Raw genomic sequence first — 16,109 nt, 5'->3', positions numbered from 1 at the left:
GGCGTTCCGGGGGCTGAGAGGACCGGGTAGGCGGGAAGGTTGAGCGCCGCCCGCTCCTCCCCACCCCCTGCCTCGGCCCTGAAGGGGCTGGATGGGCGGCGAGTCGGGCGCGATGGCTCGAGCCTGGGCGGCGGCGGCGGCAGCGGCTGGAGGCGGCGGCGCGTCCTCCTCCTCGCCCCGGCGGTGATCGGAGCGAGCGGCCGCAGGCCCCCGATGAGACTGCTCGCGGGCTGGCTGTGCCTGAGCCTGGCGTCTGTGTGGCTGGCGCGGAGGATGTGGACCCTGCGGAGCCCGCTCACCCGCTCCCTGTACGTGAACATGACGAGCGGCCCGGGCGGGCCGGCGGCGGCCGCGGGCGGCAGGAAGGAGAACCACCAGGTATGGGGCCGAACCCGAACCGGGCCCGGCGGGGCGGGGGCGGGGCGGCCAGCCTTCCCGCGCTCTGCCCGGCTATTGTGCGGGGCGTTGCGGCGTGAGGCACCCCCCGGGCCTCGCCCCGCCGCCCCGGCCCCTCGCAAAGTTTCCCCCCCCACCGTCTTCTGGGCCGGGCGCCCGGTCCGCGCCCCGCGGCTCCTTTTGTTCGGCGGCTCGCGAGGAGGACGACCTTCGATTTCCCTCCGGGGCCCCGGCGCGAGCGCCCCGGAACCGCGCATTGTTCCCGGGTCCCGGCCAGTAATTGCAGACGCTCGGCCACTTCGGCGTCCGCTCCTGGCGGCCGGCCGGAGGAACTTTAGGGCCGGCGCGTGGCGACCCATCTGGGGACCCATCTGGCACCGAGGCCTGAGAACTGAATGACCCGACCAAACCCAGTATCCCCGACAGCTTCCATCAGCCCCGAGTATCACGCCGAAAAGCCAGTCCCTCTTTTTGTCTGGTTGAATCTCTGAACGTACAAAGGTTCCATAAAGAAATTTAGCCTTGCAGCGTGAGCCATTTAACTCTCTGGGCTCGTTTGGGTGACATTTTCCCTAAGCACTTAAAAATGTGTTTGATAAGTCGTCACTCCTCTCCTGTCGAACCTTCTTCCCCTCCTACCTAAGAGAGAGATTATCTCCTTCAAACTTTGATTTTGGTATCTGACCGGAGAGATGTGGTAACAAGAAAGGTGATGCAAGCTTTCACTGGAAGGGTTATTAGAACTGGGCAGGAGCGAATTCTTTAAAAGAGTTGTAGTTCTGCACCGTGAACGATGGCGATGTGGCTGGCTGGATAGTCTTTTTCATTATCTTAGTTTTGTGCCACTTGTGCATTTGCAGAATTAAGAGTGAGGTCTTTCGTGTTTGATTAGAATGTAGTTTGCGGTTAACATGACATTGAGAAGAAAGCCCTCGTGGCTTTTGAACTCTGCCGGAGTATTGGTTTATAATAGCTAGCAGTTATAGTACATTTTGCTTTCCCAGAGAGCCGTAGCTAATTACTCCCCATCTTGTGTCTCATCATTTTCATAGATTTCTGATTTTCATAGATTACTGTTCCTACGATGCCAAGTGTTTACCCTGAAGTTGATTTCATGTGTGCTAATGAAACTGAAGAATTATCTAAGGAGATAAAACAATCCATTCAGAGAAATAGTGTTTAGTTTTTATTTAGAAAATATTTGTAGTGGGCTTTTTCTGTTTTTAAAGGAAATTATAAATGTCTATAGAATTTTTTTGTAATCCCACAGCTATTGTACTAATACTTTGTTAATCACCCCTATGATATTGTTCAGTTCAGTTCAGTTCATTTCAGTCGCTCAGCCGTGTCTGACTCTTTGCGACCCCATGAATCGCAGCACGCCAGGCCTCCCTGTCCATCACCAACTCCCGGAGTTCACTCAGACTCAAGTCCATCTAGTCAATGATGCCATCCAGCCATCTCATCCTCTGTCATCCCCTTCTCCTCCTGCCCCCAATCCCTTCCAGCATCAGAGTCTTTTCCAATGAGTCAACTCTTCGCATGAGGTGGCCAAAGTACTGGAGTTTCAGCTTTAGCATCATTCCTTCCAAAGAAATATTGTTAGGAGTGTACATAAACTTAGTAGGTGTCCTTAACCTGTAAAACCACATTCCCTGCAATGGATTAGTCATTTTTAGAGTTGTACTGTAGTGATAATGTTCGGTTACTAAGATATATATCTCGAAGTAACATGGATAATGATGTAAAACAGTGAGTAGAAATGTCATCTTTAACAGCTGGTAGAAATAAAGTTATGGGTAGGATAAAAAGGCTTACTTCCATTGACATGGAATTATAGTAGAGTCTCTTGACTATAGATTTTTATTGTAACACTTGAGATTAGTGCTACTTCAGTATACTTGATGTTTTCAGTGCTCATAAAAGAAATGGACATATAAAAACTGAAAAACTGTTTAAGTCACGTGATTTTTATGGGGCCTAGGTAGAATTATAGCTGCAGACACAGCCTCAGACGATGGCCTAACAAGACATCTCAGAATGTCTTCCAATTGTGTACTTTTTAAAAGTTGGATCTGTCAGGTTCTAAGGAAAATTAATACTGGTTTCCAGTACCGCCTTTGCTTCTTTATGTTTCTAAGATACTCAAGTATGTGTAATAACTGTGTATTTTAACCAGTTGCACATAACAATTTGGGCAGCTAGTTTCTCCAAATGAAGACTGATCTGGTGCTTTTTGAATATTGAGTAGAAGGGGGAAGATTGGCTCTTTTCCTTAGAACAGTCACTCAAGACATTATTTTGAGTTGATGCATTCACATTATGAAAATATTGTCCATGAATAAAAGATTAAAGTGAACAAAAGAGATGTTTATGGAAATCACAGTGAAATAAATGAACTAGGAGACTGTTCTCTCTGCCCTGGCTGAGTTGATGATTTGTTTTCTGCTTTGTGTTCCAGGATCCTTATAAACTTTGTTGCTTGTCAAGTAACTTAACTCTAAATGCTTTCCCTCCCTTCAAGTTAATAGTTTATACCAGGTCTTCTGGTGTTCATTTGGGTATGTGGGTTCCATAGCCAGCCATCTGGTTCTTTTGCAGTTGCATGGAAGTAGGGTTATGGATTTGATTGAACTATACTTACAAGTTTTCCTTATGTTTGATTAAGAAATTATGGTGGTGGATTCTGTGTTTAAAAGAGAGATCTTAGGCAATGTTTGTTCATTAAAAATAGCTATTTAGTTCTGAATCCTGGAGAGGCAAGGCTCCTTTGGGCTAAAGCAGCTCTAAACCATAGTCACAGCACCCTTTTAATACCTTGGTTTGGTGTGCTTGGTGTGCTAGTTTCACAACTGGGATTCGTGTTTCATTTGGGGAAAGTGAGAAGGAAGGGAAGGGGTTTCTCAGCACAGATCCATATGGCTTGCCGGCCAAATAGGCACCACTGACTTTTTTGTACAGACTGTAAAGTGAGGGAAAAAAATTTTTTTTAAAGAAGTTTGCTTCAGAGAAAATTTCCAGTTTTCTTAATCAGCAGCACATTCTTAATCACAGATTGAAAGCTGGGTACTTTGACTTATTGGGAAGAAATTGAGGCAGGTAGTGAGAAACTAGATATGTGGCTTTTCCACATTGGCTGACCCAGAACTTACAAAGAAAGCAATAACGACAGTAACTTTGAATCTAGTCTTTTTGAGGCATTGCACCTGCTAGTTAACGCAACTGTTAAAGAGCTATTGAAACTTGAAAGAACTCTTAGGCCGCACTAACTAGGTTCTTGATAATAAGAGTCATTCAGCAGCTTCTCAATTGATGGAGTGACAAAAGAATTGTTATAGAACTCCCTGGAACCAGGCCAGGACTGTTTCTCCAGTTGATACACTGCCAGGTGTTTTAAGAGCACAGATAACATTATCTGGAATTAATAAGGTAACTTGGGGAGGGAGATGGGAGGGAGGTTCAAAAGGGAGGGGATATATGTATACCTATGGCTGATTCTTGTTGAGGTTTGACAGAAAACAGCAAAATTGTGTAAAGCAATTATCCTTCAATAAAAAGTAATTTAATAAATATATAAGGTAACTTAAAATTGCAAATATGTATATATCTGAGTTTTTCATTTCACCTTCTTAGGTAAACTCAGAAATGTGCTCTGCCATAAGCAATGATGGATTTAAGATAGAATTGAAACAATTTGGATTTTCTTTCAGATGAAAAAATAGTACTTGGACATCACAGCCACAGGTCAAAGGTTGTGCTAAATACAGGTTCCATCTCCTGCTCCTCACTCCCCAGTTGCCTTGTGGAGGTGGACCAAAGTTAGGCATGAGTTAACAGTGCCCAGAGGGGTCAGCCAGCTAGCCAGACAGATGCTGATAGATAGGTTTGTGTCCTCTGAAGTGCCTTGGAAAGTCTGGAGGCCTTTTCAGTGGAATACCAAAGAGATTTTGAAAAGAGTTTCTTTCCTTCCTTATAACCTGTGTTGAAACGCTAAACAAGTGTTAGCTTCAGTTTTAGAGAACAAGGAAGGTCCCTTCTTCGGGGTGTACCAGAGGCCTTTATGTTCCCCTGTGAAGGTGCCCTTGGGACCCTGATACTTCTGTAAAAGACTGTTTCAGATCCTCTGAAGCTTTGTTAAAGTCTTGGGATTATAAACTACTAACAGCTAGTGAGTATTTGAAATGAAGATTGCCAATTATTTGTTTATTAAATCAAAATTGAAGTGATTTAATCTAATCTTTCCCTGCATGGAAGCGAGGGTGTCTTGTTACTCTGCACTTTCAAGTCTCCTATAAAGAGGTTGTTGGTTTAGGTTTGTATCATTTGTAGGAAAAGAGTGAATGATTTGAATATTTACACCTGTGCTGTGCATATATACAAGGTGTGTGTGTGTTAGTTGCTCAGTTGTGTTTGACTCTTTGCCACCCCATGGATTGTAGCCCGCCAGGCTCCTCTGTCCATATAGTTCTTCAGGCAAGAATACTGGAGTGGGTTGCCGTTCCCTTCTCCTAGGGATCTTCCCAACCTAGGGATCAAATCCAGGTCTCCTGCATTACAGGCGGTTACTTTACTGTCTGAGCTACGAGGGAAGCCCTTGTACAAGGTATCAGTGAATCTGATACACAAGGCAATCTGATACACAAGTGATTAAATGTCTGGACTGATATGATTGCATTATAGAGCTTAGAATGTGATTTTTGAATCCTTAGCTGTTAAGGTCAGTATCTTCAGGTTGGTCTTAACCACTCACTGCAGTAGCTAAGATTCTCCTGTACTCCGTTAGTGGAGCCTTTCTGGTTGCCTTTAGTGGTATTGAATATCTCAGGTCTTTGGTTACTCACTTCTTTTGAGAATGGCAGAGTGCCCAGACCTACAGTGTGGTTTGGGCATTCCCTTGAACCTCAGTTCTCAACTGGCTTTTGTGAACCTTGAACAGGAAGGGAAAGAAAATCAAGTTATTGGGCTTCTATTAAGTGTCAGGCACTGTGTATATATATTATCCTCTCTAATCCTTATAACAACTCTTGGAGGTAGGTGGTACATCCCCATTTTACAAACAGAGGCTAAGAGTGATGAAACTTGCTTAAGAGCACAGTTAATAGATAGCAGAGTTGGAATTTTGAATCCTGCTCTGTCTGGTTTCAAGGCCCAGGCTTTCCGCACTGTTTCATGGTGTCCCTCTTAGGAAGCCTTGTTGCCTGAGGGGCTGTGAAAGTAGGTTGCCTGCTTAATAGCAACCCACTCTAGTGGAGCTCTGTGTAGACACTGAAATTATGTAACAGTCCAAGTTGTTTTTGCGTTTGTGAGCAGATAAAGATGAAAACAAGTGCTTGAAGTTCTGGCCTTTATCCAGTTTGCGCATGCTTTGGTCAGGTTTAACATTGGGAAAAAGTCTTACCTGTGGTGTCCTTCTTGTGACACCAACCAGTTCTCTGACACCAGCTAGGTGTTCTGTGATTCACTTCTATTTGACACTACCCAGTTAACAGCCCAGAGATTTAAGGGCTCCCTCCTGCAAGACTGTCCTCACATAGCCTACCCATGCTTCTGTCTGACTTGGTTACAAATTCTGGGGTTTCCACAACCCCCCATCAAATTAGATAATGATTTACAGAGCTTAGGAAAACACTTGGTTTCTGTTTACAGTTTGTTATAGAGGATACAACTTGGGAACAGCCAAATGGAACAGAGGCATAGGGCAAGGGACTGGCGGGGGAACGTAGAGGGTGTCACAGAGCTCCCAAGCCCTGTCCAGGTAAGCCATCCTCCCAGCATGTCCATGTGTTCAGCTACCTGGAAGCACCCAGAACCCTGTCTTTTAGAGGTTTATGGAGGTTTCGTTACCAAGGTGTGATTGATGAAATCTTTGACCAGTGTTGGTTAAACTCAATCTTTAGCTTCTGTCTCCTCCCTAGATATTAGAGGTGGGACTGAAAGTTCCATCTTGCCCTCCTGGTCATCACATGACCATACACTCACTCTGGAATTTCTTCAAGGTTTTAGGAGCTCTGTGCTGGGAACTGGTGATAAAAGACCAAATAGTTATTTATTATTGAACCGCATTACCTAAGACACTTGAAAAGAGTCGGACACGACTGAGCGACTGACAAATGTATATACAAACGTATATACAATTCAGTTCAGTTCAGTCGCTCAGTCGTGTCCGACTCTTTGCGACCCCATGAACCGCAGCACGCCAGGCCTCCCTGTCCATCACCAACTCCCCAAATCCACCCACACCCATGTCCATTGAGCTGGTGATGCCATCCAGCCATCTCATCCTCTGTCGTCCCCTTCTTCTCCTGCCCTGAATCTTTCCCAGCATCAGGGTCTTTTCCAATGAGTCAGCTCTTTGCATCAGGTGGCCAAAGTATTGGAGTTTCAGCTTCAACATTAGTCCTTCCAATGAACACCCAGGACTGATCTCCTTTAGGATGGGCTGATTGGATCTCCTTGCAGTTCAAGGGACTCTTAAGAGTCCTCTCCAACACCACAGTTCAAAAGCATCAATTCTTCTGTGTTCAGCTGACATTACCTAAAATCAGAAAGTTCATTTTCTAAAATAATTTTCTAATTCTAATTTTCCTAATGCGCTCAAGTCTTTTGTATTTTGGAAGAAAAGATTATTATATGCCGTGTGTCTGACTAGTTGAGGAACTCCAAGTAATTTCAGAAAAACTTTTAACTCTATCCCTCAGTCTGATAAGCAAATACAATTTTATAGGAACATTGCATTTCTACTTTAAAGGAATTGGGTGAGCCCATGTAGGAGTTCTTAAGCCATGGTGATTTTGCACCCTCAGAGAAACTTGACAATGTCTGGGACCTTTTAGTTTGTCGTGACTGGGGGGTGGGGAAGTGTTGCTGGCATCTGATGGGCACTGGCTTGGGATGCTGCTAAACATCCCACAGCCCAGCTAAGGATTATCCAGCTCCAAATGTCAATGGTGCTGAGGTTGAAAAACGCTGGCTTAGTGTAATTCTGTTACTATCTAGATCAGATTATCCTTAGACCCATTTATCCAGTCTTAATTGGGCAGAATAGTCCTGCTTTCTTTCTAGAATTGAATCTCACAGACAGGCACACTGGAAAGAACAAAGCAAAGAGAAGCTTCTTTGAAAAAAAACTTCTAAAAAACCACATGCACCTGAACAGGAGTTTGAATCAGTTGGGAGTGCTCAGCAGCCCATTCATTTGGCACTGTAAGGTGGGAAATGAAACATGCAGTGCTTTGCCAGGTGCCTGGGATAAGGTAGACGTTCTGTGTCTTCCTTCACTGCTTGCTGTACTAATGTAGTTCTGTGGTGGGTGGGTAGCTTAACCACTATTTGCAGAACTGGGTTTAAGCAAGGCCTTACAAAAACCTTAAAGTTTTAGAAACTGACAAAACCCAGTGGCAGATGTCTCCATGGATATCCTTGTGTTCTCGTCAGGATTTTACTAGAAACACTAACTTCTATCTGTTAGATTGCCTGTGGTTTTTTAACAATTATTGTTAAATAGATGAACATTTTGTTGTTCATCTGTAACCGTACCAGGCACTGAAGTCAGTCATTGCCCCTGACCTTTTATGGAGCTTTGTGTCTACCTGGGAAAACAGACCCTGAACATGCAATTTATATACAGGTATTCCAGTTGAGCTATTTCAAATCCTGAAAGATGATGCTGTGAAAGTGCTGCACTCAATATGCCAGCAAATTTGGAAAACTCAGCAGAGGCCACAGAACTGGAAAAGGTCAGTTTTCATTCCAATCCCAAAGAAAGGCAATGCCAAAGAATGCTCAAACTACTGCACAATTGCACTCACCTCTCACACTAGTAAAGTAATGCTCAAAATTCTCCAAGCCAGGCTTTAACAGTATATGAACTGTGAACTTTCAGATGTTCAAGCTGGTTTTAGAAAAGGCAGAGGAACCAGAGATCAAATTGCCACCATCTGCTGGATCATGGAAAAAGCAAGAGAGTTCCAGAAAAACATCTACTTCTGCTTTATTGACTGTGCCAAAGCCTTTGACTGTGTGGATCTCAACAAACTGGAAAATTCTTAAAGAGATGGGAATACCAGACCATCTGACCTGCCTTTTGAGAAATCTGTGTGCAGTTCAGGAAGCAACAGTTAGAACTGGACATGGAACAACAGACTGGTTCCAAATCGGGAAAGGAATACGCCAAGGCTGTATATTGTCACCCTGCTTATTTAACTTATATGCAGAGTATATCATGAGAAATGCTGGGCTGGATGAAGCACAAGCTGGAATCAAGATTGCCGGGAGAAATATCAATAACCTTAGATACACAGATGACACCACCCTTATGGCAGAAAGTGAAGAGGAACTAAAGAGCCTCTTGATGAAAGTGAAAGAGGACAGGGGAAAAGTTGGCTTAAAACTCAACATTCAGAAAACTAAGATAGCATCTGGTGGCATCACTTCATGACAAATAGATGGGGAAACAGTGGAAACAGTGACAGACTTTATTTTGGGGGGCTCCAAAATCACTGCAGAAGGTGACTGCAGCCATGAAATTAAAAGATACTTACTCCTTGGAAGAAAAGTTATGACCAACTTAGACAGCATATTACAAAGCAGAGACATTACTTTGCCGACAAAGGTCCGTCTAGTCAAGGCTATGGTTTATCCAGTAGTCATGTATGGATGTGAGAGTTGGACTGTGAAGAAAGCTGAATGCTGAAGAATTGATGCTTTTGAACTGTGGTGTTGGAGAAGACTCTTGAGAGTCCCTTGGGCTGCAAGGAGATCCAACCAGTCCATCCTAAAGGAGATCAGCCCTGAATATTCATGGGAAAGACTGATGCTGAAGCTCAAATTCCAATACTTTGGCCACCTGATGCAAAGAACTGACTCATTTGAAAAGACCCTGATGCTGGGAAAGATTGAAGGCAGGAGGAGAAGGGGACGAGAGAGGATGAGATGGTTGGATGGCATCACCGACTCAATGAACATGAGTTTGAGTAAACTCTGAAAGTTGGTGATGGACAGGGAGTTCTGGTGTGCTTCAGTCCATGGGGTTGCAAAGAGTCAGACACGACTGAATGACTGAACTGAACTGAACTGATTCAGGTCAGTGGTTATAAATGTTACGGAGGAGACATGAGATGTGAGAGAGTATTAGAACGGGGGATCCATCCTAGTCTGGAAGTTCAAGGGACATATTTAGGCTTAGGTCACTTGAGGGTAGTGGGAAATGTAGGAGACAGCAAATACCAGGTGAAACAGCTTTGGGAAATGAGCCTTCCAGAAAAAGAAAGAAGGGTGCAGTGTTGTGACACAGTGAGTGGCTGGGTGTTATGGGCTGATAGGGAGTGTCATGAGGTGAGGCTGTGGATACAGAATGGACAAATCTTGTAGGGCCTTGTAAGCCATATTAAGTATTTTGAATATTATTTTAACATAACTTCTGTGAAGCAGGGTTGTGACATGATAAGATTTGCATTTAAAAATTCACAGTTTCAGAGAAATCCTTAGTTCCTTAAATTTTCAAACCATTTTTAATTTCTGGAAGCCACCTACACTTTAATGTTTGTGTATTTTTTTTTTTTAAGTTTTTTCAAGATGTAATTCATGAGTGTAAAATCCATCTTTTGAAGTGTACAGTGGTTGTAGTAGGCTTCACGAAGTTGTACAACCATCACCACTCTCTTAATTTTAGAACCTTTTCATCACTTGATAAAGAAATCCCATATACATTAGCATGAAGACACTCCCCATTGTCTCCTCTCCCCAAACCCTTGGCAACCATGATCTACTTTCTGTCTCTGAATCTGCCCATTCTGGACAATTTGTGTAAATGAAATCATGTAATCTGTGGCCTTTTGTGACTGGCTTATTTCACTTAGTATAATATTCATAGTTCACATCTCAGGAATCAGTGCCTCATTCCTTCCTATGTTTGATTGATATTCTGTTGTATGGATCAATTACATCTTGTTTATCCATTCATCAGCTGATGGACATTGGGATTGTTCCACTTTTTGGTAATTATGAATAATGCTGCCGTGGAACTGACATTTGTTTCATACAAATTGTCAGGAGGAACATGTATTTCAACCTTCATCTTTAAAGAGAAGGGCATTACTCCTTTTTATTCTGTAGCATATTCTGATCAAGAAGCATTTTCTTTTCTGAAAGATTTGTCTGGCAGTAAAGGTTCAACCACATGTGTTAGTATTGATGAGAGAAATGCTGTTAAAAGCTTGAGGCTTTTTTTTTGGGGGGGGGGTCGGCATTTGTAAGCATTATTTGCAGTTAATGGTGCCAGTTCTTGGCTTAGTTCTGGAAGTCAGAGTTCATTATTGTTCTGGTTGTCCATTTACAAGTGGGTGCCAAGGAATTCTTAGCTCCTCTGTTCCACGTGAATGACTTCTTGTCCACAGTAATAGAATGTACCTGATTGCCTATTACTCAGGTGATGGCTTTCATCTTGATTAGTCATTTCAGCGAATTAAGAGAAAATAAAAGTTAGAATGGCTTCAGTATTACAGAGTTTAGAATGTGAACCAGGAGGTCAGGAGTATAATAAAAAATGGTTTATGACCTGCACTGGGGCATAACTTCAGGCACAATGAGTATTAAGAATTAGTTAATGGTTAAGCACGAACATTTTCAGACCAAGATAAAAGGTGTAGGCAGTGAATGTAAGAAGCTTCATAGCTTGTCATATAGTGGGAAACAAAGAGCATCAAGTTCAAGCAGTTTTGGTAAAAGTGTTTAATGGTAAATTAACACAAAACCATTAGCTGTTTGAAAGATTTGGTGTATCAAGTCAGGGCACAGAGTTTGTAAAAAATATGAGTTAATCTCTGAAACTTTAATGTGCTTGTTTGGTTATATCAGTGTTAGTGTTGGCAGTGTTACCCAAGATTTCTTTCAGTATTTAGCGAGCTTAGGATGACTGTAAAATGGGTCCATCGGTTATGTAAGCAGTTACGGGACACCTACTGCTGACGAGTGGTCATACTTGTCAGGGTAAGCAGGTTACTTTTGTCTCTTCATTGGGGGAAATTGTTTCTTAGTTGATAAGAGACTAATAGTAACTGATCTACTCAGCAGTTTCATCATATACTTAATGGACTGACTTTTATTTATCAGGCCGTGTTAGAGGACCCTTATCTCATTGCTATTATTATAGGAGTCTCATGTGTCTGGCCCTGTATTGAGGATAAGCCTGCATTAACTTGTTTAATCCTCAGAGTAAACTACCAGGATAGACAGAAACCAGTGATGAATTTACAGAGTCTCAGAGATTTAAGTGATTGTATGAGCTCGCACCCAGGAATGGCTGAGCCGGGGCTTGATGGTGGGCTCACTCTGAAGCTGCGTCCCACAGGCTGCTTCCCCCTTGGTGTACTAATTCTAAGTGAAGATGGGAAAACTTTATTACACAAGATCACACTTTAGCCACAACTGAGGTCCTTGAATTTTGTTCTAAAATGTATGTTCTGGGTAGAGCCTGTTCCCGGTAATCTGCTTCTTAGCGTGTTATTACTTTGTCTTCTTATTGTTTGCATATGACCTTAAGATCTTAATCTTTCTCAAGCACATTTGGCTCCTGTCTGTTAAACAGTGCTAAATGATTTGGTAAGGCACACCAGTATTTCTACAGGTCTCTTTATAGCCCACAACAAAAAGGGTAGCTAAATCAGGTCACTGGATTTTTTTTTTTTAGTTATTGTATTTATTTGGCTGTGCCAGGTCATAGTTGCAGCACTCGGCATCTTGAGTCTTCATAGCATCATGGGAACTCTCAGATGCAGCATGTGGGATCTAGTTGCCTGACCAGGGATCGAACCAGGACCCCCTGCATTGGGAACATGAAGTCTTAGCCACTGGACTACAGGGAAGTCCCTGGTCACTGGAATATTAAATCCTGCTACTTATTGATTTGTTTGGTGGCTTCGAGTTAAATCACTGCATTGAGTGTTTTTAGATAGAAAACAAGGTTAATGTTGGTAGTTACTGCCTTGCGTTGAATCTCCATGAAGGAGAGGCCAACAGAGCTTTCTTAATCTCGGGGTACAGCGGGCCATAGTGCTAGAAGTTTTGGGCCAGGAGTCAGTGTACTTGCCTGGCTCTGTCACCTACCAAGCTGCATGACTCGCAAGCCTCTTCACCCTTCCTCCACTCTTACCTGCCCCTGAAGGTAATGAGAGTTAAACCAGAAACTAGGTAGGAGGAAGTATTTTATACCTTATAGGTTGTATAAGAGATGATTATTCTCAAAGTGCCATGAGATTTATGGTATTTGGAAATCTTAAGATTCAATTTAGTCTTCTGTTTTTCGTTTTTGGATTTTTTAGATGATGCTTCAGTTCTGTGTTTTCATTTTTCTTATTCTTCTTTCTTTTTAGTGGTATGTGTGCAACAGAGAGAAATTATGCGAGTCACTCCAGGCTGTCTTTGTTCAGAGTTACCTTGATCAAGGAACACAGATCTTCTTAAACAACAGCATTGAGAAATCGGGCTGGCTATTTATCCAATTATATCACTCTTTCGTGTCATCTGTTTTTAGCCTGTTTATGTCTAGAACATCTATCAATGGGTAAGTGAATCTTGGATAATTTTTTCTTTATCCTTAGGTGTAGGAGAAAGAAAAGTTACCTCGTTGAGGTGTTGACCATCTCCACAGCTACAACACTTGTAGTCAAAATCCTTGGCCCAGCCTTGGCAGGTTGCTTTTAAAATTCCCTATAACTTGATAAACAGCCTCGTTGTTCTGTATTTCTGTGATGGGAGTTACAGTGCTTCCTAATTTTGATGTGCACAGAAATCATCTGGGCATCTGGTTAAAGTACAGAGTCTGAGTCAGTAGGTCTGGCGTGGGACCACAGAGTGTGGACAACAGAATTTTTAACCCATTCCCAGGTAATGCCTATCCTGCTGCTGATCTATTAGAGAGGAACAGGATACTTGGAACCAAGCTATAGGCTGAAGAGTAAGATCTTTGCCATAAGCACACTTCCCAGAAGCAGGTGTTCTGGGGAAGGATCTAATCTACTTCAGCCCAACAGTAAATGGTGGCTTGCTCGAGTGATGGATTCTCCCTCTGTTCTTATGTAATGTCTAGACTCACCAGGATTTTGTAAACTTAAGAAATTCTCTGTCCCTCGAGTGGTTCTCTCACCTAAATCTATGGAAGACACTGTAGGAGTATTTTTATCCTTTGTCAGCCAACTTTTCAAACCCCAAAGCCTAAGAATCCAGAACTCTAAAGAGGTTCTCAGTGCTTGAAAAGCCTGTGGGACCACTTACAGCTACTGGCTGGGCCCACTTTTTCTTCTCTTCAGGTTTGGAGCCAGCTTCTACTGAATGTCTTGTCTGGATCCCAGTCTGTCATCTGGTCCTTAAATATGTTTTCAGGCACCACGAGCCATTTCTCAAGATTTCTTCCTTGACTTTCTTCATTGTTTATATGAAGTTGCCTTAAATTGGCTTCAGCAAACAGTTGTTATTTTTGTGTTGGTAATTGAGTTTATACAACTTGGTCTGCCATTTTGTTTCTAAAATTCACTGCATTGAATTTCTGTTCTGTGCCTTTTTTTGTTGGGGGAGAGGACCAGGCTTGTCACCACAGCAGTGATTTTTAGCCTTTTTGGGGTTCTGTACCTCTTTGAAAGTGATGTAAGGTAGAAATTCTCTGTTCAAATAGTCCTTACATTCAACACTTCGCTTATAATTTGGGGAGATTTCAAGCTCTAACCCTTCCTCCTGCCTCTACCCTGTTGGCCCCTGGTTAAGATTCTCTGCTCTGGGATTTCACATTTTGGTCAGAGGGCCAGTACTAAGTCCCCTTTGGCTTCCCTTATCTACGGTGCTTCTGCTTTTCTCTTTTAAATAACCCCCATCCTCACCCCTTCCATCCACCCTCAATGCCCCCTCCCGCAATAAAACAAAAACATCTCCTGCCCTGCACCCTCTTCTCAGCTGAAAGCTTAATTTTGAGCCCATTAGTACTTTCTGTCCATGGTGGTGGTAGCTTATTACCATGAGTGGCTGTCTCTTACAGAAATAATTAGTATGGTAACCTTCTTAAATTAAAAAGTAAGATACATATTGGACTTCCTTGATGTGGGAAAGGGGAAAACCAAGAAAGGAGAGACTTGATAGCTGTGTTCTTTTATAAAGATATTTGTAAGGAGGTGTACCTCCTTTGTGGGCTTCCCTGAGGGCTCAGTGGTGAAGAATCCACCTGCAATACAGGAGACCCAGGAGACATGGTATTCGATGGCTGGGTCAGGAAGATCCCCTGAGGTAGGAAATGGCAACCCACTCCAGTATTCCTGCCTGGAAAATCCATGGACAAAGGAGCCTGGTTGGCTACAATCCATGGGATCACAAGTCAGACATAACTGAGCATGTGGACTGGGGTGGAGTGGGGGTATGACTGGGGAGAGAGGTATAGTTCCTCTGTAGATTCCAAATCTAGAGAGAACTTAGGCCAGAGAACGTAGAATGGTTATCACACACACACACACACACACGTGCATATGTGGACATCACTAACTTTGGAACTTAAGGACAAATTAGAGAGCCATACCTTTCCATGGTATGTGTTTGCTGGAAACCTTGTATTGAGCAAAGTCATTGTCTTGGTATTTTAAGTGGGGTAATTCTTCAGTGTCTGGAACTGCCCCGCACATTTCAGGAAGTCTGACTTTTCTGACCTTGCCCACTAAATGACAGTAGCACCCTCAAGTCACTGTGACCACCCAAAACTCTTCCCACCTAGTGCTCCCTAGAGGGCAAAGGTCATTTGGGCTGGATGAATTTAGAATTTTTTTGTTGTGAGATTTTGTTTAAATCTTTTGGTGTAGCCTCTGTTGCTCATGATCTTTGGATATAGCACAATGCTTCTTTCTCTGGTGCCCTTTTGACATGAACTTTGACCTCAGGTGACCTCTAGCTCTAGAATTTTATGATTATCATATCATGGGTCCTTAGATTCCAAAAGCTATAGCTAGGGAAGCATGTTATTTTATAATTGGGAAAGCTTAAGCCATGTAACTATTTTGCAATTTACTTTTGGTTCTATGGCAGGTGGGCACCAACATTTGAAACATGCATCCCCCAAGCTCCCCCAAGCTTGTAACCTCTCTTACCTCTTCTTGTTCTGATTGTGGTTCCTCCGTGAAGTTTTATGTAGCTATTTCAGAAAGTTCAGTTCCTTTTTCATCCTGTTTTCCTATTAGAAGATAGGAGCAATTGAGAGTTGAAGACAAAGTTTAGGGGCTGAAGTTTTCTCTGGGAGGTGGTTGTATTGGTGAATATCTCTGAGGGTTTCCCTCTCCCATTTTTTTAACATTTCTGTGGGACAGAAGGTTTACTGCAAACACATTATTAGGTTTGGTTGACCTCTCCTAAGGGAAAGGAGAGGAGGAACTCGCTCCATAATTTTAATTTTTTTCTGAAACCAGTCTTACCAGGAACACCCAGTTGCACACATCCTTCCAGTCACTGCATAACAAGCTTATTGTACCTTATGATTGTTTCCAGAAAGCAGCAGAACAGTACAGATTTCCCTGCCATCTCCTAGACCAGTGGTTTTCAGACTTGTCCTGGTCCTGAAGAGGAGGCGCCTTAGGAGCTTCTTCAGGCTGCAGAGGAAGGGTAGAAGCGGGCTGGCAGCAGAGCCGGTGCCCTTTGCTCTCCTGTTACAGTTTACCTTGTCTGAGTAACATCTGCTTCGTTTAAAGAAA

At 43.0% G+C, this 16,109-nt stretch overlaps 1 protein-coding gene and 1 long non-coding RNA gene across 4 annotated transcripts in view; one reads left to right on the top strand and one right to left on the bottom strand.

The window, feature by feature from the left end:
- The window catches only part of METTL9 (methyltransferase like 9), a 48,234-nt gene that overhangs the window by 2,000 nt on the left and 30,125 nt on the right, over positions 1-16,109 (top strand). Inside the window, exons 1-2 of one of the 3 annotated variants that reach the window (XM_025275078.2) lie at positions 67-378; positions 12,765-12,955. In XM_025275078.2, the coding sequence (XP_025130863.1) occupies positions 214-378; positions 12,765-12,955 (356 nt within the window). In that variant the 5' untranslated portion in view covers positions 67-213. Of the gene's footprint in view, positions 1-66; positions 379-12,764; positions 12,956-16,109 lie in introns of those variants that run through there. The other 2 variants (XM_025275076.2, XM_006061841.3) reach the window with 2 other exon arrangements.
- Positions 6,879-16,018, bottom strand: LOC112581801. Its single transcript, XR_006548319.1, has 3 exons — positions 15,890-16,018; positions 15,513-15,587; positions 6,879-6,931 (listed from the first exon to the last, which is right to left on the bottom strand). It is a non-coding gene; the product is annotated as an uncharacterized LOC112581801 (long non-coding RNA).

Source organism: Bubalus bubalis, chromosome 24, assembly GCF_019923935.1.
Source record: "Bubalus bubalis isolate 160015118507 breed Murrah chromosome 24, NDDB_SH_1, whole genome shotgun sequence".
Taxonomy (NCBI): domain Eukaryota; kingdom Metazoa; phylum Chordata; class Mammalia; order Artiodactyla; family Bovidae; genus Bubalus; species Bubalus bubalis.
Note: the sequence above shows the minus strand (reverse complement) of the source record. Positions and strands in the feature narration are given on the sequence as shown.